The 16,765-nt window shown below is 42.3% G+C and overlaps 1 protein-coding gene across 1 annotated transcript in view; it reads left to right on the forward strand.

Moving 5' to 3' along the window:
* The window catches only part of itga8 (integrin, alpha 8), a 52,531-nt gene extending 36,157 nt beyond the window's left edge, over positions 1–16,374 (forward strand). Inside the window, exons 19-30 of the mRNA XM_061674889.1 lie at positions 624–691; positions 1,789–1,936; positions 3,362–3,454; positions 6,183–6,262; positions 6,637–6,717; positions 7,970–8,075; positions 8,914–9,072; positions 10,062–10,178; positions 10,262–10,375; positions 10,554–10,655; positions 14,936–15,058; positions 15,145–16,374. Coding sequence (XP_061530873.1) covers positions 624–691; positions 1,789–1,936; positions 3,362–3,454; positions 6,183–6,262; positions 6,637–6,717; positions 7,970–8,075; positions 8,914–9,072; positions 10,062–10,178; positions 10,262–10,375; positions 10,554–10,655; positions 14,936–15,058; positions 15,145–15,234 — 1,281 coding nt within the window. The 3' untranslated portion in view covers positions 15,235–16,374. The remainder of the gene's footprint in view (positions 1–623; positions 692–1,788; positions 1,937–3,361; positions 3,455–6,182; positions 6,263–6,636; positions 6,718–7,969; positions 8,076–8,913; positions 9,073–10,061; positions 10,179–10,261; positions 10,376–10,553; positions 10,656–14,935; positions 15,059–15,144) is intronic.
* Positions 16,375–16,765: the final 391 nt, after the last annotated feature.

Consider the following 16,765-nt stretch of genomic DNA (forward strand, 5'->3'; position numbering starts at 1 on the left):
CAATTCAGTAGTACATAGTTCCCAGTCGTTGCACGTTTTCAACATTTATCTTCAAATATGTATAGTATATTTAGAAAACAAATCTCTGTGTTAACGTTGCGGGATCTTTAATATGTTATTGTACATTATAATTTGAAGCTATTAAACAGGAATGTGTGGAGTTTGCATTTTCTCCCCATGCTTGTGTGGGTTTTTTCTGGGTATTCAGCTTCTAATTTCCTCCCACATTCCCCCCCCAAAATAGACTCGAAATTACCCGTATATGTGAATGTGAGTGTGACTTGTGGTTGTTTGTCTATATGTGGACAAGTGATATTGAAAATGGATGGATGGAAGGTCAAACTGAATCAACAAAACTTGAATCTGCCTGATGATTGACTACCATCCTATTATGTTGGGGCTTTAGCGAATGCAAAATGATTCATAATAATAATAATCATAATAATTTTATTCACATTTTGTATTTACACCTATCTGGTACAGCTCTTGTATTGGATCCTACCTAATTAAGTGTCCATTCAGTGCACGTGTTCACACGCACACTGCATTCCTGCTGTATTTGGTGTGATGATATCCAGTGCTGCTTAAAGATTTCCTCATAACAATCCTTTTCTTCCTCTCAGGCCTACATTCTCCTGGACTGCGGTGATGACAATATTTGCATCCCGGACCTCAAACTCACTGCCAGCATGTAAGACCTCAACCAACAAACGTGGAACACATCAGAAAGACACGCAGCCAAGCCCAAAAAAAAAATGTTACTCCCCAAAAATGATGGTTTACATCAGAGTTGTAGTTCAATGTACCATGTGGAGCACGTGTGTGTGTGTGTGTGTGTGTGTGTGTGTGTGTGTGAACCAGCCTTCTCTCTGTAGTGCTTCCAGATGCACACCATCTCCATGGCAACGTTATACAAACATCCTGTCACCCACTACTAACTGACATATACATACGCACAAGCTGAGGTCAAGGGCATTCGATTCCACAAATGCATGGATCACACATGAGTCATATTCTTAAAAGTAGGCCACATGTATATGAGTAATTTTTTAATATACATCTTCTACATCCTGCAGTTAAAACAAAAATTAGTCCGCTCGCAACAGGATTATATAACTGTTGTCTGCCAATAAGAAGCCTGAAAATACATCATCAACCATCTTGATTGTGCAATCTGATGTTTCTGTTTTTCACTATACTGAAAGATTATATTTGAAATCAAGCTCTGTAAATATAATTTTTTTTTTTTCTCATTGGAAATAATCAACATAAAAATGATTTGTTGCAGGATCCCACTGTCACCAACATGAAACATTTCATTAGCCTCATAGCCAATTGATGAAGTAATTTTTTGAACTAAATGTTAGAATATTGATAAAATATGCTATGAGGCTAATGATTTATTACCTGCACTGAAAATGCTTTGACTAACAGTTTAATATTCTTAATTATTGTTATAGTCATGGATAGTTAATAGTTTTACTTCTTTTATCACTATTGTCAACTTAAAACCTCCCTACATCAAATTAATTCCATTCCAGTGATGAAATGCAAGACATGGGTGAAAACTATAATTTTTGCATGTCAATTTACCCCCTTTTAATCATGTGTAACTGACGTACATGTTCAAATTAAGTATGTAGAGACGTTTATTACTATATTTTAAATTGATTACATTTTGAATTACACAACCCGGATTTCCGGTGATTCATTTTGATACGGCCTTATCGATTTATTAAGTTCAGCCTCACTTCTGTATACTAAAAAAAATTTGAATTCCCCGTATAGGGACCACTCTGAGCTGGTGATCGGAGACGACAACCTCGTCATGTTGACCATCACCGCGGCGAACCGAGGGGAGGGAGCCTACGAGACGGAGCTCCATGTGCTGATTCCATCAGAGGCAGACTACATTGGCGTGGAGAGGAGAGTTGAGGTGAATAAATCACACACATGCAAAACACGCACACACTAAATCAAAGATCCTGCTGCTTCCCAGCCGGCTCACTTCTGAAAATAGCAGCTTCATAATGAAGCAATTTGTCCCATCATGATTAAAACATGAAGCGTGCATGCAGTTACAGTGCGACATCACTTCCTGTTGTGTCGTGACCGTGTTTGTTTGTTTTTCTTATCAAAGTGGCCCTATCAGCAGTCTTCGCTTCATTGGCAAAGTCCCAGAAAGCTTCCTTTAGGATGCCCATGCTGCATTAGCGGCCCCCGGAAATTGACAGGGTCAACTGCATGGCTCTGTGTGTGTGTGTGTGTGTGTGTGTGTGTCTGCACTATTGAGAGTGTAATGGAGCTGCGTGATGGATGAGGTTGCAACTGTCAGAGCATTCATCACTTCTCCTCCTTCCCACCTCCCCTTGCTCCCTTCTACCCCCTTTTTCATGCTGTTTCCCCTCCCTTGTTCGTTCTCCTGCCTCCTGCCTGTGAGGTGCCGTATTACCCAAAACTAGCATTGACCTCTCACTCACGCCAAAAAAATTCTCACATTCACCCAAAAAAAATAAAAAATAAAAAAACAATCACACTCAACAACAAAAAAACTTTCATACATAAAATAAACTCACACACAACAAAGCAATCTCACACTCCGTTTTGAAATTACTTTCACACACACGATTTTCAACTCTCACTCACAATATTTTGACTCTTACTTATACAAAAATAGATCTCAGATGAGGCTTTTTTCTCTGTGTGTGGGGGGGGGGTTTGTTTATTTTAGCGAGTGCGTTATGGTTAAAAAGACGCGAGTTTTTATAGTGTATGTTAGTTTTTATGGTGTACCGTATGTGAGAGTTTTCTGAAAAATGTGAGTTTTTGGGAGTGTGTGAGAGGTTTTGTGTTTATGTGGGGGTTCTTGGTGCATGTGTGAGGTGTTTGTGTGTGAGTGAGAGGTTGTTTGTGAATTTGTGGGTGTGAGTGAGTGGTATTTTAGTGGATTTTTCTGGGTGAATGTTTGAGTTTTTTGGTCTAATTGAGAGTTTTTGGGATAAATGTGAGTGTTTTTGGGTGTATGTGAGTTTTTGGGTGAATGTGAGTTTTTGGGTGTGAGTGAAAGTATTTTGGGGGGGGGTGTGAGACTTTTTGTGTGAGAGGTATTTTTAGTGTGTTAGGGTATTTTGGGGTGAATGTGAGAGGTTTTTTGGTGTATGTGAGAGGTACCTGTACACGTGATTTCTGGCCTATGCTGCACCTCATACTCATCGCCCTTCACTTTATTCAATCATGACATTTATCACACTTCATTTCTGACTTTTAACCACTCTATCAAATCCCGCCACTCACTTTTTGTGCTGTTTTATTTCCTTTTACAACACGTCGACGGCACCCGACCCCTGACCCTTCCCTTCAGTCTCTGGCTCAGTTGAACTGCGAGTACAAGATGGTCAATGACTCCAGGCTGGTGATGTGTGATCTGGGCAATCCCATGATGGCTGAAACTGAGGTGAGTGGATGCACACTCCAAATCCACCAAGCACTTTTCTGCCTCCCTTAAAGCTGGCACTGCAACTCTTCAGCTTTAACACATACTGATTGATTGTTTCCAATGGTTACCGATCATCCCCTTGACCCTTATTCCATTCCACACAATAGCCCTCACCTTGACTCCACTCACACACCAAGTGAGGGTACTGCATACAGTACCCGAGGATGTCAGCATGCGCAATAAGGATCCACTTAACTCCTTGATGACTGACACATGCAGTGAGCCGAGGCTTTGTAAAGTAATGGGTCATAATTTCCTGAAATGAATATCCGACGTATGGAGCTCATGTCACATTAAGCAGGTGTGTAGGATCTTAGTGAATGTGTCAATGGCGGTATGACACTCGGCATTGTGATAAATCAATTATGTGGTAATGGTACACTGCTTTGCAAATAAAGAGCGCATAACGAGGCATGCAAAATGTGTGTGTGTGTGTGTGTGTGTGTGTGTGTGTGTGTGTGTGTGTGTGTGTGTGGGTGTGTGTGGGTGTGGGTGGGTGGGTGGGTGGGTGGGTTGGTGGGTTGGTGTGTTTATCCGTCCAGATGTGAGTTATTAACTCTCCCCTTGCCCCTTCTGGAAGCTCAGGAATCCACAAGCTTGTGCACAACATACTTGCATGCACCCCCATGCACATGTTGGGTATATGTGGCCGATAGAGTTGTCATCACTGGATTTCAGGCATTCCTTCTGCTTTATGTCACAGATGTAGCACATCCACCAGAAGGGCTAATAGGAAGTCAGAATTAATTTGATGGAACACAAATGTAATAACTAAAAAGTAGACCTTTCATTAAAATGAAAGCACACCTGCACAATGTAATGTTATCCAATACAAGAGTTGGATGAAAAAAATCTGCCTTTACAAGTACTACTACAGTAGTAAACGTGTCGATAATTTAACACCAAACAAACCTACGAACATAAAGCCCGTCTTTGATCTCATAAGATTGTGCAGGTGTACAGTGTCGACAGACTGCTTGTGACAAGTCAACATCATTTTCAATCTACTTTTCATGTAACCCATATGATAACACGATAATAGTATGGGCCACGCTCTCACATAACATTGCTGTCCATCAAGAAGAATGTTTCTCTGTTTGTTTTTAAATCAGAATAAACAAAAATGAGTTGTTCTTTGTGATTCAGATACTTTTAGAGTTACTATACATGCTTTTTGTTGCACAGCATGCATAATACATAAAACTGACATCGACAATATCAGTGTGTGGACCCTGAAAAGGGCGGCACGGTGGACCGACTGGTTAGAGCGTCTGCCTCACCGTTCTGAGGTCCGGGGTTCAATCCCCGGCCCCGCCTGCGTGGAGTTTGCATGTTCTCCCCGTGCCTGCATGGGTTTTCTCCGGGCACTCCGGTTTCATCCCACATCCCAAAAACATGCATGGTAGGTTGATTGAAGACTCCAAATTGCCCGTAGGTGTGAATGTGAGTGCAGATGGTTGTTTGTTTGTATGTGCCCTGCGATTGGCTGGCAACCAGTTCAGGGTGTACCCCGCCTCCTGCCCGATGACAGCTGGGATAGGCTCCAGCACGCCCGCGACCCTAGTGAGGAGAAGCGGCTCAGAAAATGGATGGATGGAACCTGAAAAGCATATATATGTCAACATATATACTGTAATTGATTTATTGTCATTGTATTTTATTCATCATAGCATCTGAAACTAAAACTAACTTCTCCACTAGCAACTATACAGCTGTGCTTTTACTTCTACTTGCATACAGTATTTAAATACGTGGGAAGATCCAGAAGATGTATGACAGGATATTGGATATGATTTGATAGTGGTTGTCTACCTAATCTATTTTAAGTGTTTTCAGTAACCGTAAGTGACAGGTTTATTGTCTAATTAGCGGTGAAGTTGAGTATATTATTTTCATTTTGAATCCAGTTTTCCAGTTTACTTTGACTCAAAAAGAATTTTGACAATAAAATTAAGTAAAAAATGGGAATAATAATGAGAGCTTTGATGTGGATAAGATTTTGGCATGACAATCACAATACTAAGCATTTATCGAGCATTGAAGTAGACAGCATGTAGTTTTAAGGTACTTGAAAAAGCGCTTTCTGTGGGTGATTTCCCTCCTCTGAATTACGTAGCTCCATGCTGGCAACTGATGCAGCACTCTGAGGAATAAAACGGCAACAGTAAAGATTTAACAGCCGCTTTTAGATAAGACCCCTGTGACGTCTTCACATTGACCCAACCGTACCCGTTTACCCTCTTTGGATCTTCACCGCCTGGTTCTTTTCCTGCAGCCTCACTAATGCGTTCCATATAGACGGCCTCACATCTCCGTGCCCCCACGGGGCTGCTTCTTGAAGTCTGCTTGCTGTCACATTCACAACCATATGTCAGGCCTGACGTCCAGTGCGGGGTTCACATGCACGTGCGTACGTACACTTGTGTAGTTTCGCGATGAGCGCACGCTTGCATGTGTTTTATGTTAGAGGACATGGAGAGTCTCACAAGCATATTAGTGTGTGCCTTGTCAACACTACAACCTGGATCTTCTACTCACATAATAGCAGAAGATGACCTAGTTAATTGAGCCCTTCCTGTCTCATTAATGGACACTGAGGTATCATGTGACTTTTAAATGGACACATCCAGTTTCTTTATTCTTAACTCTCTTAAACTGACTTCTTTTTCCAATTTATTCTCCACAGCTGTCTGTTGGTTTGCGGTTTTCAGTCCAAAAGCTTGAAGATGCTGGACCAAAGATTAGCTTCGAGCTACAGATCCACAGGTGACACGCCCAGCAAGAGTGACGCACATGCCGCCATCACATCTACACTTAAACACATACAATACAAAGAGATGGGTGTCAGAAATGGCAGAGTAATAATCAGCCGCTGGGAGTGCGCTAAGAAAAAGCTGTTGACACGTCCAAAGTGTGTGGCTTTTGTGTTGACTAATGCCATTATTTATCACACAATGTTGACTATACAGGACAGGCCCAAATACCAGGAAATGTCACATTAGTTAAACACCATGACAGAAGAAAATGATCATCTAAGACATTCCTGTCACTTATATTAGGTCACAGTTTTACAACATGGGGGTGGGGGGGCTGTGTTTTATTTCCTTGACACCCACTGTGAGTCTTCACCCACCACACAGCTCCAACAAAGACAACCCTGACAGCAACGCAGTCAGCCTCAATCTGGCCATCGTTGCCAAAGCTCAAGTTGATTTACGAGGGTGAGTCCTTGCATTTTCGTCATCGCTTTTTTTTTTTTTTTTTTTGCTCTGCCACAATGTAATGTGCATGATTAAATTAAAAAAAAATACATCTGCTGTAATCATGTGCACATGGGTTAATTGTGAGCCCTCGGCATGCACACTGATACGCGTACAAACATGCAAACTCTGAAAACTCGGGACTTTTCTACTCTCGTCGGTTGAAATGAAGAAACAGAATAATAATAATAATAAGCGTTGTCAGCTGCCATCAAGCATCAGTTTGGAGTTTGGGAGGGCATGGTGGAGAGTACATTGTCAGGACTGGATGCTACTCCTTTTGTTTTGTTTGTCATTTGCTGATACTTTCTTGAAAGTTTCGACTATTAAAGCAATCTCTCATCAATACTTAGAAGACATTTCATGGCCTAGGCTATATTAACAATATCAGTGTAGGTTTAAAGGAATACGTGAGACAACGACAAGGTGTAGTCAAAAGTGTCATTATCCAACAATAATATGTTCTCCAATTTGCGCTTAAGTTGTTTTATGTGTACCTCTGTGCAGGGTTAAAGAATCTGTGTTGTCAAGCGAAGTTTGGTCCAGATCTGATCTAGATTGAACATTTTGGCATAATGTAAAATGGAAAATCCTATTTCACATGTGCTCAGCTATTTATATCTCTGTCAAATATGGTTCCATCAGGTTGTAATGTGTTGTGCTTCTGTGAGATCTGAATAGCTAAAAAGAGTTACCCGTTTCATGTGGATCCAGAACTACTACTCATTCCAAGAGAACAAAATGTAAACGTTTCAGGTGCTAGTTTGATTTTGTAGGCGACAAATGTTTAAGCCCTGGCAAAGGTCCGCACTCTGTTTGTTCCTGCTTTATCTCCACAGTAACGAGCCTCAGTTCTAAATAAAGCATATTTTAATGTGTTAACATCTCTGACGATAGTTTACTTTCACCACCTTAGCCAAGATGTGAGAGTGTGACTAAACTATTGCTACAATACACAGCAATTACATGACAATGGTTGACCTCCAATTTGTTCAGATTTAGACTGGCACCCTTCTGTGGTGATAGCATAGGAAAAACATAGCAAAAGACAATTGAGCCTTGAAAATCTGTAAAGAACCTCACTTTAAAGTTCCACTTTTTTCAGTCATAAACTGAAACCAATATTAGGCTCCAATGGGCAAACCTAATGTAATGTAATTGTCCTTTCTTAATGAACTCGTTCACCGAGTCGTTTGTGTTCTGGTCTCCACAGGGTGTCTCATCCCTCTCAGGTGGTGTTGCCATTTCCACGGTGGGAGCCCAAAGAGAAGCCTGTCAAGGAAGATGATGTGGGTCCACAGGTGACACACATCTATGAGGTAAACACCTGCACTCATTTCCAAGCTCCAAGTGGAGCTTACTAGCATAAGTAAACATAAACACAAATAAACGGAATTAAATCCATATATATCTGAGGTTTAATTACTGTTGTGACGGCAGGTAAGATGGAAGGAAACTAGCGTGATGTTTCGACATGGGATAATTATCGAGAGGAAAAACTAGGTCAAAATGAGGTACAGACTACAGATAGAAGGAGGGAGGATGGCAGACACACTGGCGACAGTTTACAATGAGGGCGTGCGTGTGCATGTGAGTCCATGTGCTGTACATGTGATGTCTTTGGGATTTAAGGGGGGCGCTGCTTCATTGAACTAGAGCGCTGCAGCGTCTGGCCTTTCCTGCAGCTGATAATGATTTTCATTGGCAGTACTTTTCCCACTTGGCAGCTGGTTCTACTTAAAGGGGACAGTTTTTTTCCTTTTTTTTTTTCCCCCCTCCTTAGGGCCAGAATTCTTGGCCCGCAACACCAGGATAATGTCCTGTTTGGATGACTTTCTGCACTGCTAATGACCGTGTGCGTCTATGCGAGAATGTGTGAGTGAGTGGAAAGGTGGCTTTGTTGAATTGATGGTTCATTTAAGCTCCCAATTCATTCCTCCTCGTCCCGATGCCAAACAAGGCCTGAAGCTTTAGATTTGTCTTGTCTGTCTTCAATCCCCACTGAGTGAAGGCCTATTACTGTTGCAGTCTGCAGCCAAAAACTCAGGTGGCCCGTGTCATCACGCCACAGTTATGATAACCCAATTATAGCATATAGTCACTTGAGGCCCACAGCAATAAAACGACTAACTTCTCGACCACTTCTAACGTCTCCAGCTCTACAACTCGGGTCCCAGTGGTATTCGGGAAGCCGAGGTTGAGGTCGGTTGGCCTTCCCGCTTCCGTGACGAGAACCTGCTGTATGCGATGGAGATTAAAACTGATGGGCCAATCAGCTGTCGGCCGAATAGCAGCCTCAACCCACTCGGACTTCAGGTAAGACTAAAATATGCACAGACACACTTACACTGTATGTAGATACGTACAATACATATAAAAGTACTACTACATACACAAACTACAATCCACAAATCACTTTATCATTTCAAACAAATTTTACTAATCTTTGCTTTAAAAATAAATGGCTTTCAGATTATTTGATTTTGAAAAAATACACTGGAAGTGCGCATGCAGCAAAGACAAAACTTAGCTCCTCCCTGACATGCAGTACAAAGATGTTAGTCTCAGTCGAGATCACATAAACATACACTACGCCCTTGACACCAATTACAACTTTCCTATTAGCCAGGGCTTTGGTGCCATCTTGTGACATCTTAGAGCACATACAAAGAGCACAAAAACCGCAAATAAGTTTTTCTACAAATAGCTGAAGGTCGGTTCCACATAAAATAACGCAAATAGGTGAATTCCTCAATCGACGGGGGGAGGGTCACTATACACCAATACGAAGGCTGTATGAAAAAAATACTTTGCCTGTAAATCAAAACCGAGCATTGTTATCTTTGTAAAGGTAAGTTTTTGTACTGGATCTCGTCAGAAGGCATTTGTATAAATAAACATAATGGATGATAAATGCCCCTAACTACTGACAAAACATACATACAATCAAACCATCATGCGCTGCTACTAGAAGATTATCCAGTCATCTATGGCTGCAGGATTTTTAGCCACTCGTTTAAGAAAAATCCCGCCCGATGTTCTGTCTGCTCTCCGTGTTCTTTGCCAGCTGGCTGTAAGAGACGATTTTACGTATTAGTAGAAATTACAGCTGGAGTATTTTCCAATGCGTGATGATAGCATCTGCTGTGTAATTCAGAAAGAAATTGTGCACAATTGTGTTTATATGCGACGTACAAAGGCACATACAGCATTTTTTGTTTATTTCTTTTTTTTTTCATTTTTTTAAGCTCATAATAATCAGTTTTTAGCAAAGGTAAGCAGCTCTTTCCATAAATCCTCTTTAGATTTCATCCCTCCAAGATACTCCTGAACTTCTGGGCTTCTTGAGGAACACCAGCGCTCCTCTTCGCCGCCACAAACGAGCTGCAAGCACGGCCCACAGTCACAGCGGTAAAACCCTGGTGAGCAACACGCGTCACCATGCGACATCTCCAGAACGGGAATCGAAATGTTCCCGAGGGATTCACGGGTGTGTCTCCTGCAGAACTGTACGAACGTCTCCTGCCTGAAAATCACGTGTGTTGTGGGCCGTTTGGATCGTGGCCAGAGTGCTGTAGTTAAGGTCCGGTCGAGACTGTGGGCACATACTTTCCTACAGGTCAGTGTCCGGTTCAACATCTTTGCTTCATTAACCCTTTGTTTATCTGCCCCAGCTAAAAAGGTTAAAGTCACAGCCGTAACCTTTGAAATACAAGTCATCCTGTCAGTTCATTCAATGTTCTTTGGTATGCTTCACTATGATTGTTGGTCAAACAACTTGCATATTTGTCCTGCAGCGGCGTAATGACCCCTACATTCTCAACTCGACTGTGTCCTTCATGGTCCTGGCCATGCCTTATCGAGTCCAGCCCCCCAGCCTGCCTCAAAGTACCATCTCGGTAAGACTCAGGCAAATTTTGAGTTGGCTTAAATCTGGTTTGGAATCTGTATAGCATCAGGCCTTTCTGTGTGACTTTGCCTGTTTTCCTAGTGCCTGCGTGGATTTTGTCCTGGTAGGCTATTCTGCGAGGTTGATTGAAGACTACGGTAGTTGCCGAGTCAGTATGAGTGCAAATGGTTCTGTGTATCTATGTCATGTGACTGGTAATCAGGTTGTACCCCGCCACTGAAAATCAATACAAAATGTTTTGCTTTGGCTGTTCATTTGCACTACAGACGTGTTTTTGAGTATGAAGACTTTTGAAAACGCATCTGAAAGATTTTTTTTTTCAACATCACTTATAATGCGATCTAGGGATTACCATATTTTCCGTCATTTATGCAGGTCCTTGTGACAGCGTTATTGAGTTCAGTGAAACGTTTTGCAAATATAAAGGAAAAAAGGTTCCTGTTTTGACTTAAGTCATTGGCAAGTAAACTAGGTCTGCGATATGATATCATTGCCAACAATAGTGATACAGTGATACATCACAATATGTATGCAAACCTCTTAACTGTGAGGCAGCGATGGTAACCACTAGCTCACCACGCTGCTACAACCACAGAATTTAAGTAAATGAATACAGACAGACTAGAATGCCTTTTATTGTCACTATATACATGTACAATGAGAATGAAAGCAGCTCCTTCTCCAGTGAAAACATGAATATAAAGAAAAAAAAGAAACATTTTTTAAAATATAAGACATTCACAACAAAAGATAGCTACCCCTTGAAAGGGCAATTAAAAACCAAAAGATTACCAAGAAATCATGGATGAATGCCCAACTGAATATAATTGATGAATGCCCAACTGAATATAATTAGATATCTCACAGCAACAGTATCGATTTATCGATACTGCACCTTGGAATACAACCCCAATTCCAATGAAGTTGCGACGTTGTGTTATTTAATGTTCAAACTGATAAAATTTCTTGTTTTTAGAAAATAATCATTAACTTAGAATTTTATGGCTGCAACACGTTCCGAAAAGGCTAGGACAGGTGGCAAAAAAGACCGAGAAAGTTGAAGAATGCTCATCAAATACCTGTTTGGAACATCCCACAGGTGAACAGGCTAATTGGGAACTGGTGGGTGCCATGATTGGGTATAAAAAGAGCTTCCCTGAATTGCTCAGTCATTCACAAGCAAAGATGGAGCGAGGTTCACCTCTTTGTGAACAAGTGTGTGAGAAAATAGTCGATCAGTTTAAGGTCAATGTTCCTCAACAAATTGCAAGGAATTTAGGGATTTCCTCATATCCATCCATAATATCATCAAAAGGTTCAGAGAATCTGGAGAAATCACTGCATAAAAGCGGCAAGGCCGAAAACCAACATTGAATGCCCGTGACCGTCGATCCCCCAGGCGGCACTGCATCAAAAACCGACATCAGTGTGTAAAGCATATCTCCACATGGGCTCAGGAACACTTCAGAAAACCAATGTCAGTAAATACAGTTCGGCTTTACAGCCGTAAGAGCAACTTGAAACTCTACTATGCAAAGCAAAAGCCATTTATCAACAACACCCAGAAACGCCGCCGGCTTCTCTGGGCCCGAGCTCATCGAAGATGAACTGATCAGAATCAGAGTCAGAATCAGAATCATCTTTATTTGCCAAGTATGTCCAAAAAACACAAGGAATTTGTCTCCGGTAGTTGGAGCCGCTCTAGTACAACAGACAGTCAATTTACAGAACACTTTGGAGACATAAAGACATTGACAAAAAACAATTGTGCAAAAAGATGCAGAGTCCTCTAGCACTTAGAGCAGTTCGAATGACTAATATTGCAATAGTCCGGTCCAATGACCATTGTGCAAAGGGCGCTGAGACTTCAAGGAGTGTATGCGGTTTAAAGTGACGAGTAGTGCGATCATCTGGGACAATGTTGGTTGTGCAAATGTTACAGATACTCCTCAATCAGTGTGCAAATGGAGCAGATGCTACTCTGGCATGAGTGGCCAGTATATGCAAATAGTGCAGCATGGCGAGACAACTACAGTGAGTGCACGAGTAATACATAATTGGCCCCACATAAATGTGACAACGAACTCAAGTCAAAAACTTTCCAGCTTGTTGTAATGGAATTATAGGTTAGGTGTTTAAGAAGTTGATCGCAAGAGGGAAGAAGCTGTTGGAATGTCTACTAGTTCTAGTTTGCGTTGATCGGTAGCGCCTACCCGAGGGAAGGAGCTGGAAGAGCTGGTGACCGGGGTGCAGACGGTCCGAGAGGATTTTGCACGCCCTTGTCTTAGTTCTGGCAGCGTGCAAGTCCTCAATGGTGGGTAGGAGGGTACCGACAATCCTTTCAGCAGTTTTGATTGTCCGCTGCAGTCGGAGTTTGTCCTTTTTTGTAGCAGCACCAAACCAGACTGTGATGGAAGAACACAGGACTGATTCGATGACCGCTGTGTAGAACTGTCTCAGCAGCTCCGGTGGCAGGCCATGCTTTCTCAGAAGCCGCAGGAAATACATCCTCTGCTGGGCCTTTTTGAGGACGGAGTTTATGTCGGTCGCCCACTTCAGGTCCTGAGAGATTGTAATTCCCAGGAACTTGAAGGTCTCGACGGTTGACACAAGGCAGCTGGACAATGTGAGGGGCAGCTGTGGCGAAGGATGCCTCCTGAAGTCCACGATCATCTCTACAGTCTTGAGCGTGTTCAGCTCCAGGTTGTGTCGGCCGCACCACAGCTCCAGCCGCTCCGCTTCCTGTCAATATGCAGACTCGTCACCGTCCTTGATGAGGCCGATGACAGTGGTGTCATCTGCAAACTTCAGGAGCTTGACAGTCGGGTTCACTGAGGTGCAGTCGTTCGTGTAGAGAGAGAAGAGCAGCGGAGAGAGGACACAACCTTGGGGCGGCCCAGTGCTGATGCTGCGTGTGGATGAGGTGGCCTCCCCCAGCCTGACCTGCTGTGTCCTGCCCGTCAGAAAGCTGTAAATCCACTGGCAGACGGCAGGTGAGACGCTGAGCTGGAGAAGCTTGGTTGAAAGGAGTTCAGGGATGATGGTGTTGAACGCTGAGCTGAAGTCCACGAACAGGATCCTCGCGTAGGTCCCTGCACTGTCGAGGTGTTCTAGGATGAAGTGCAGTCCCATGTTGACTGCATCATCCGCAGACCTGTTCGCTTGGTAGGCAAACTGCAGGGCGTCCAGCAGGTGACCTGTGACATTCTTGAGGTGGTCCAGCACGAGACGTTCAAAGGACTTCATGACCACAGATGTCAAAGCGACAGGCCTGTAGTCATTCAGACCAGAGATTGCAGGTTTCTTGGGGACTGGAATGATGGTGGAGCGTTTGAAACAGGATGGAACTGTGGAACTGTGGAAAGTGATGCAAAGTGGAAAAGTGTTCTGTGGTCCGACAAGTCCACATTTCAAATTGTTTTTGGAAATTGTGGACGTCGTGTCCTTCAGGCCAAAGAGGAAAGGAACCATCCGAACTGTTATGGACGAAAAGTTCAAAAGCCAGCATCTGTGATGATATGGGGCTGTTTTGCCAATGGCATGGGTAACTTACACATCTGTGAAGGCACCATTAATGCTGAAAGGTACATACAGGTTTTGGAGAAACATATGCTGCCATCCAAGCAACGTCTTTTTCACGGACGCCCCTGCTTATTTCAGCAAGACAATGCCAACCCATTATCTGCACGTGTTACAACAGTGTGGCTTCGTAGTAAAAGAGTGCGGGTACTAGACTCGCCTGCCTGCAGTCCAGACTTGTATCCCATTGAAAATGTGTGGCGCATTATGAAGCATAAAATACGACAACGGAGACCCCGGAGTGTTGAACAGCTGAAGCTGTACATCAAGCAAGAATGGGAAAGAATTCCACCTACAAAGCTTCAACAATTATTGTCCTCAGTCCCCAAACGTTTATTGAATGTTGTTAAAAGAAAAGGTGATGTAACAGAGTGGTAAACATGACCCTGTCCCAGCTTTTTTGGAACGTGTTGCAGCCATAAAATTCAAAGTTAATGATTATTTGCTAAAAACAATAAAGTACCTTAGTCAATTAAATATAGGTTGAATATGATTTGCAAATCATTGTATTCTGTTTTTATTTATGTTTAACACAACGTCCCAACTTCATTGGAATTGGGGTTGTACATCACAATATCAATATGTTACCGTAACCTTGCAGTGAATATACCCTTGGTCAGCTGAGATGGAAAAGGATTATCAATATAGAAAATGAATGGATGAATGATGTCTTGAATGTATGTCTTGTAGATGGGGACACCTATATTATGGGGGACGCCAGATGTGTCCTTTGCTGTTCCACTGTGGGTCATCATCTTGGCCATACTGCTGGGACTGCTAGTGCTCGCCGTGTTAACGCTCGCCATGTGGAAGGTACGTACAGTATTTAACACCTCTTCCAACATCCTCAGTATCTCTTGACTGCAACTATTCTAAAGCATTTTTGTTTTTCCTCTTAGTGTGGTTTCTTCGACCGGGCGAGGCCACCAGCCGTTGACAACATCTCCGACCAAGAACAGCTGACATCGAATCAAACAGGGGATGCCTAAAAGGCACATAAAACAGATCCTAATCGGAGGAAAACTGTGCTTTTGAGACGAACGTGCACCTTCCAACGGAAATCAATCCAAACTGAGATCTGGAGTTGTTGGACCTGACATTTCTTGGCTGCAGATCTTCTGCCTCTCTTGTCGACAAACTGGCCTGTGAGGGACGGCTTGCTTGAGTCTGCATCAGCCGGGGACCAAAGACGCGCAGCTCTGACAGCACAAAAGCAAAGCACACTTGAGTGGACCACATTTTGGGAATTGTTTGTCCGTGGTGATGAAGGACCACAAGAGAATAGTGTGAAGAAATTGCTTCACGTTTCCACATTAAATAAACTTGGGGTAAATGGAGCACAGAGATAAAGCACAGAGAGCCTTAATCCGGACTTAAATGAATGTGAACTTGTAAACTCACTGGTCATAATATTAGGTACAACTGCACTACAGTACTCTATATTCTATCTCTAAAGAATACAGTAAACCTCCACTATTCATGGGGGATAAGGTGGGGAGCCCTGCCGCAAATAGTGAACAAAATGTAAATAAGAAAATATTAGAAACACCATTTTATTGCAAAGACAGCACTAGCATTGGATGTCATTAGATTGTTCAGGTGTACCTAATTTTGCGACTGGTGCGTGTTTGTGTGTATATACATATGCTGTATGTCTACAGCTACTGTACATATTTTGTGTGTGTGTTTGCTTCTCTTAATCCAATGTTTTGTTATGCGTCAAATGTGTCACACACATAAAGATGCATTAACATGAAGGCGCAAAGCAAACGCGTGTATTTATGAATGTACGTGCAATATTTGGACATTGCGTGATACTGAAGCTTGTTTACACTGGCATTATTTTATCAGAGCTTAATAGTGTATATGTAGATACTGTAAGTGAGTCGTGGATATGATAGATTTTAGTTTTGGGCAAACAACAGCAGTTGTCTTGACTGGTTCGTGTCACACCAAATAATGTCAGGAGGAAAATAAGTTATATATGAAATTATCCTTTAAGGTTTCAGGTAACATTCTGCCTCACTAACTCAAGATTTTGCTTTTTCATTTTGGACTTCACCAACTGTAACTGCTGCAAGGAAATAATACAACACAACATGATAAATATATGTCAAACCTTGTCCGTAGACTGTGAGTTGTGTGCTTACGTCATGTCTAATGGCTTCATAGTGTTGTGTGTCATGCACACTCGGGGAAGTGTCACATACTGTAAGCAAAACCCAAAATGTAAAAAAATAATCAGAATCAGCTTTATTGGCCAAGTATGTTTCAAGACACACAAGGGATTTGTCTTAATCTGTAATCGTGTTCATGTTTGAGTCATTTTTGTTTTCTAATCACTATCCAGTTGGACCGCAATGTGCAGTTAATTCAAAGTAGCAGACATAAACATATATGGTTATTTTATCACTTGCCATGTGTTTAATTAACGTTCAGTCATGAGATTCATCTAAATTCCAGTTAAAATGGTCTGTGAGTTTGTAAATGGGGGGGGGGGGGGGGGGGGAAGACAGCAGA

The sequence above is a fragment of the Phycodurus eques genome, chromosome 4 (genome assembly GCF_024500275.1).
Source record: "Phycodurus eques isolate BA_2022a chromosome 4, UOR_Pequ_1.1, whole genome shotgun sequence".
Lineage (NCBI taxonomy): Eukaryota > Metazoa > Chordata > Actinopteri > Syngnathiformes > Syngnathidae > Phycodurus > Phycodurus eques.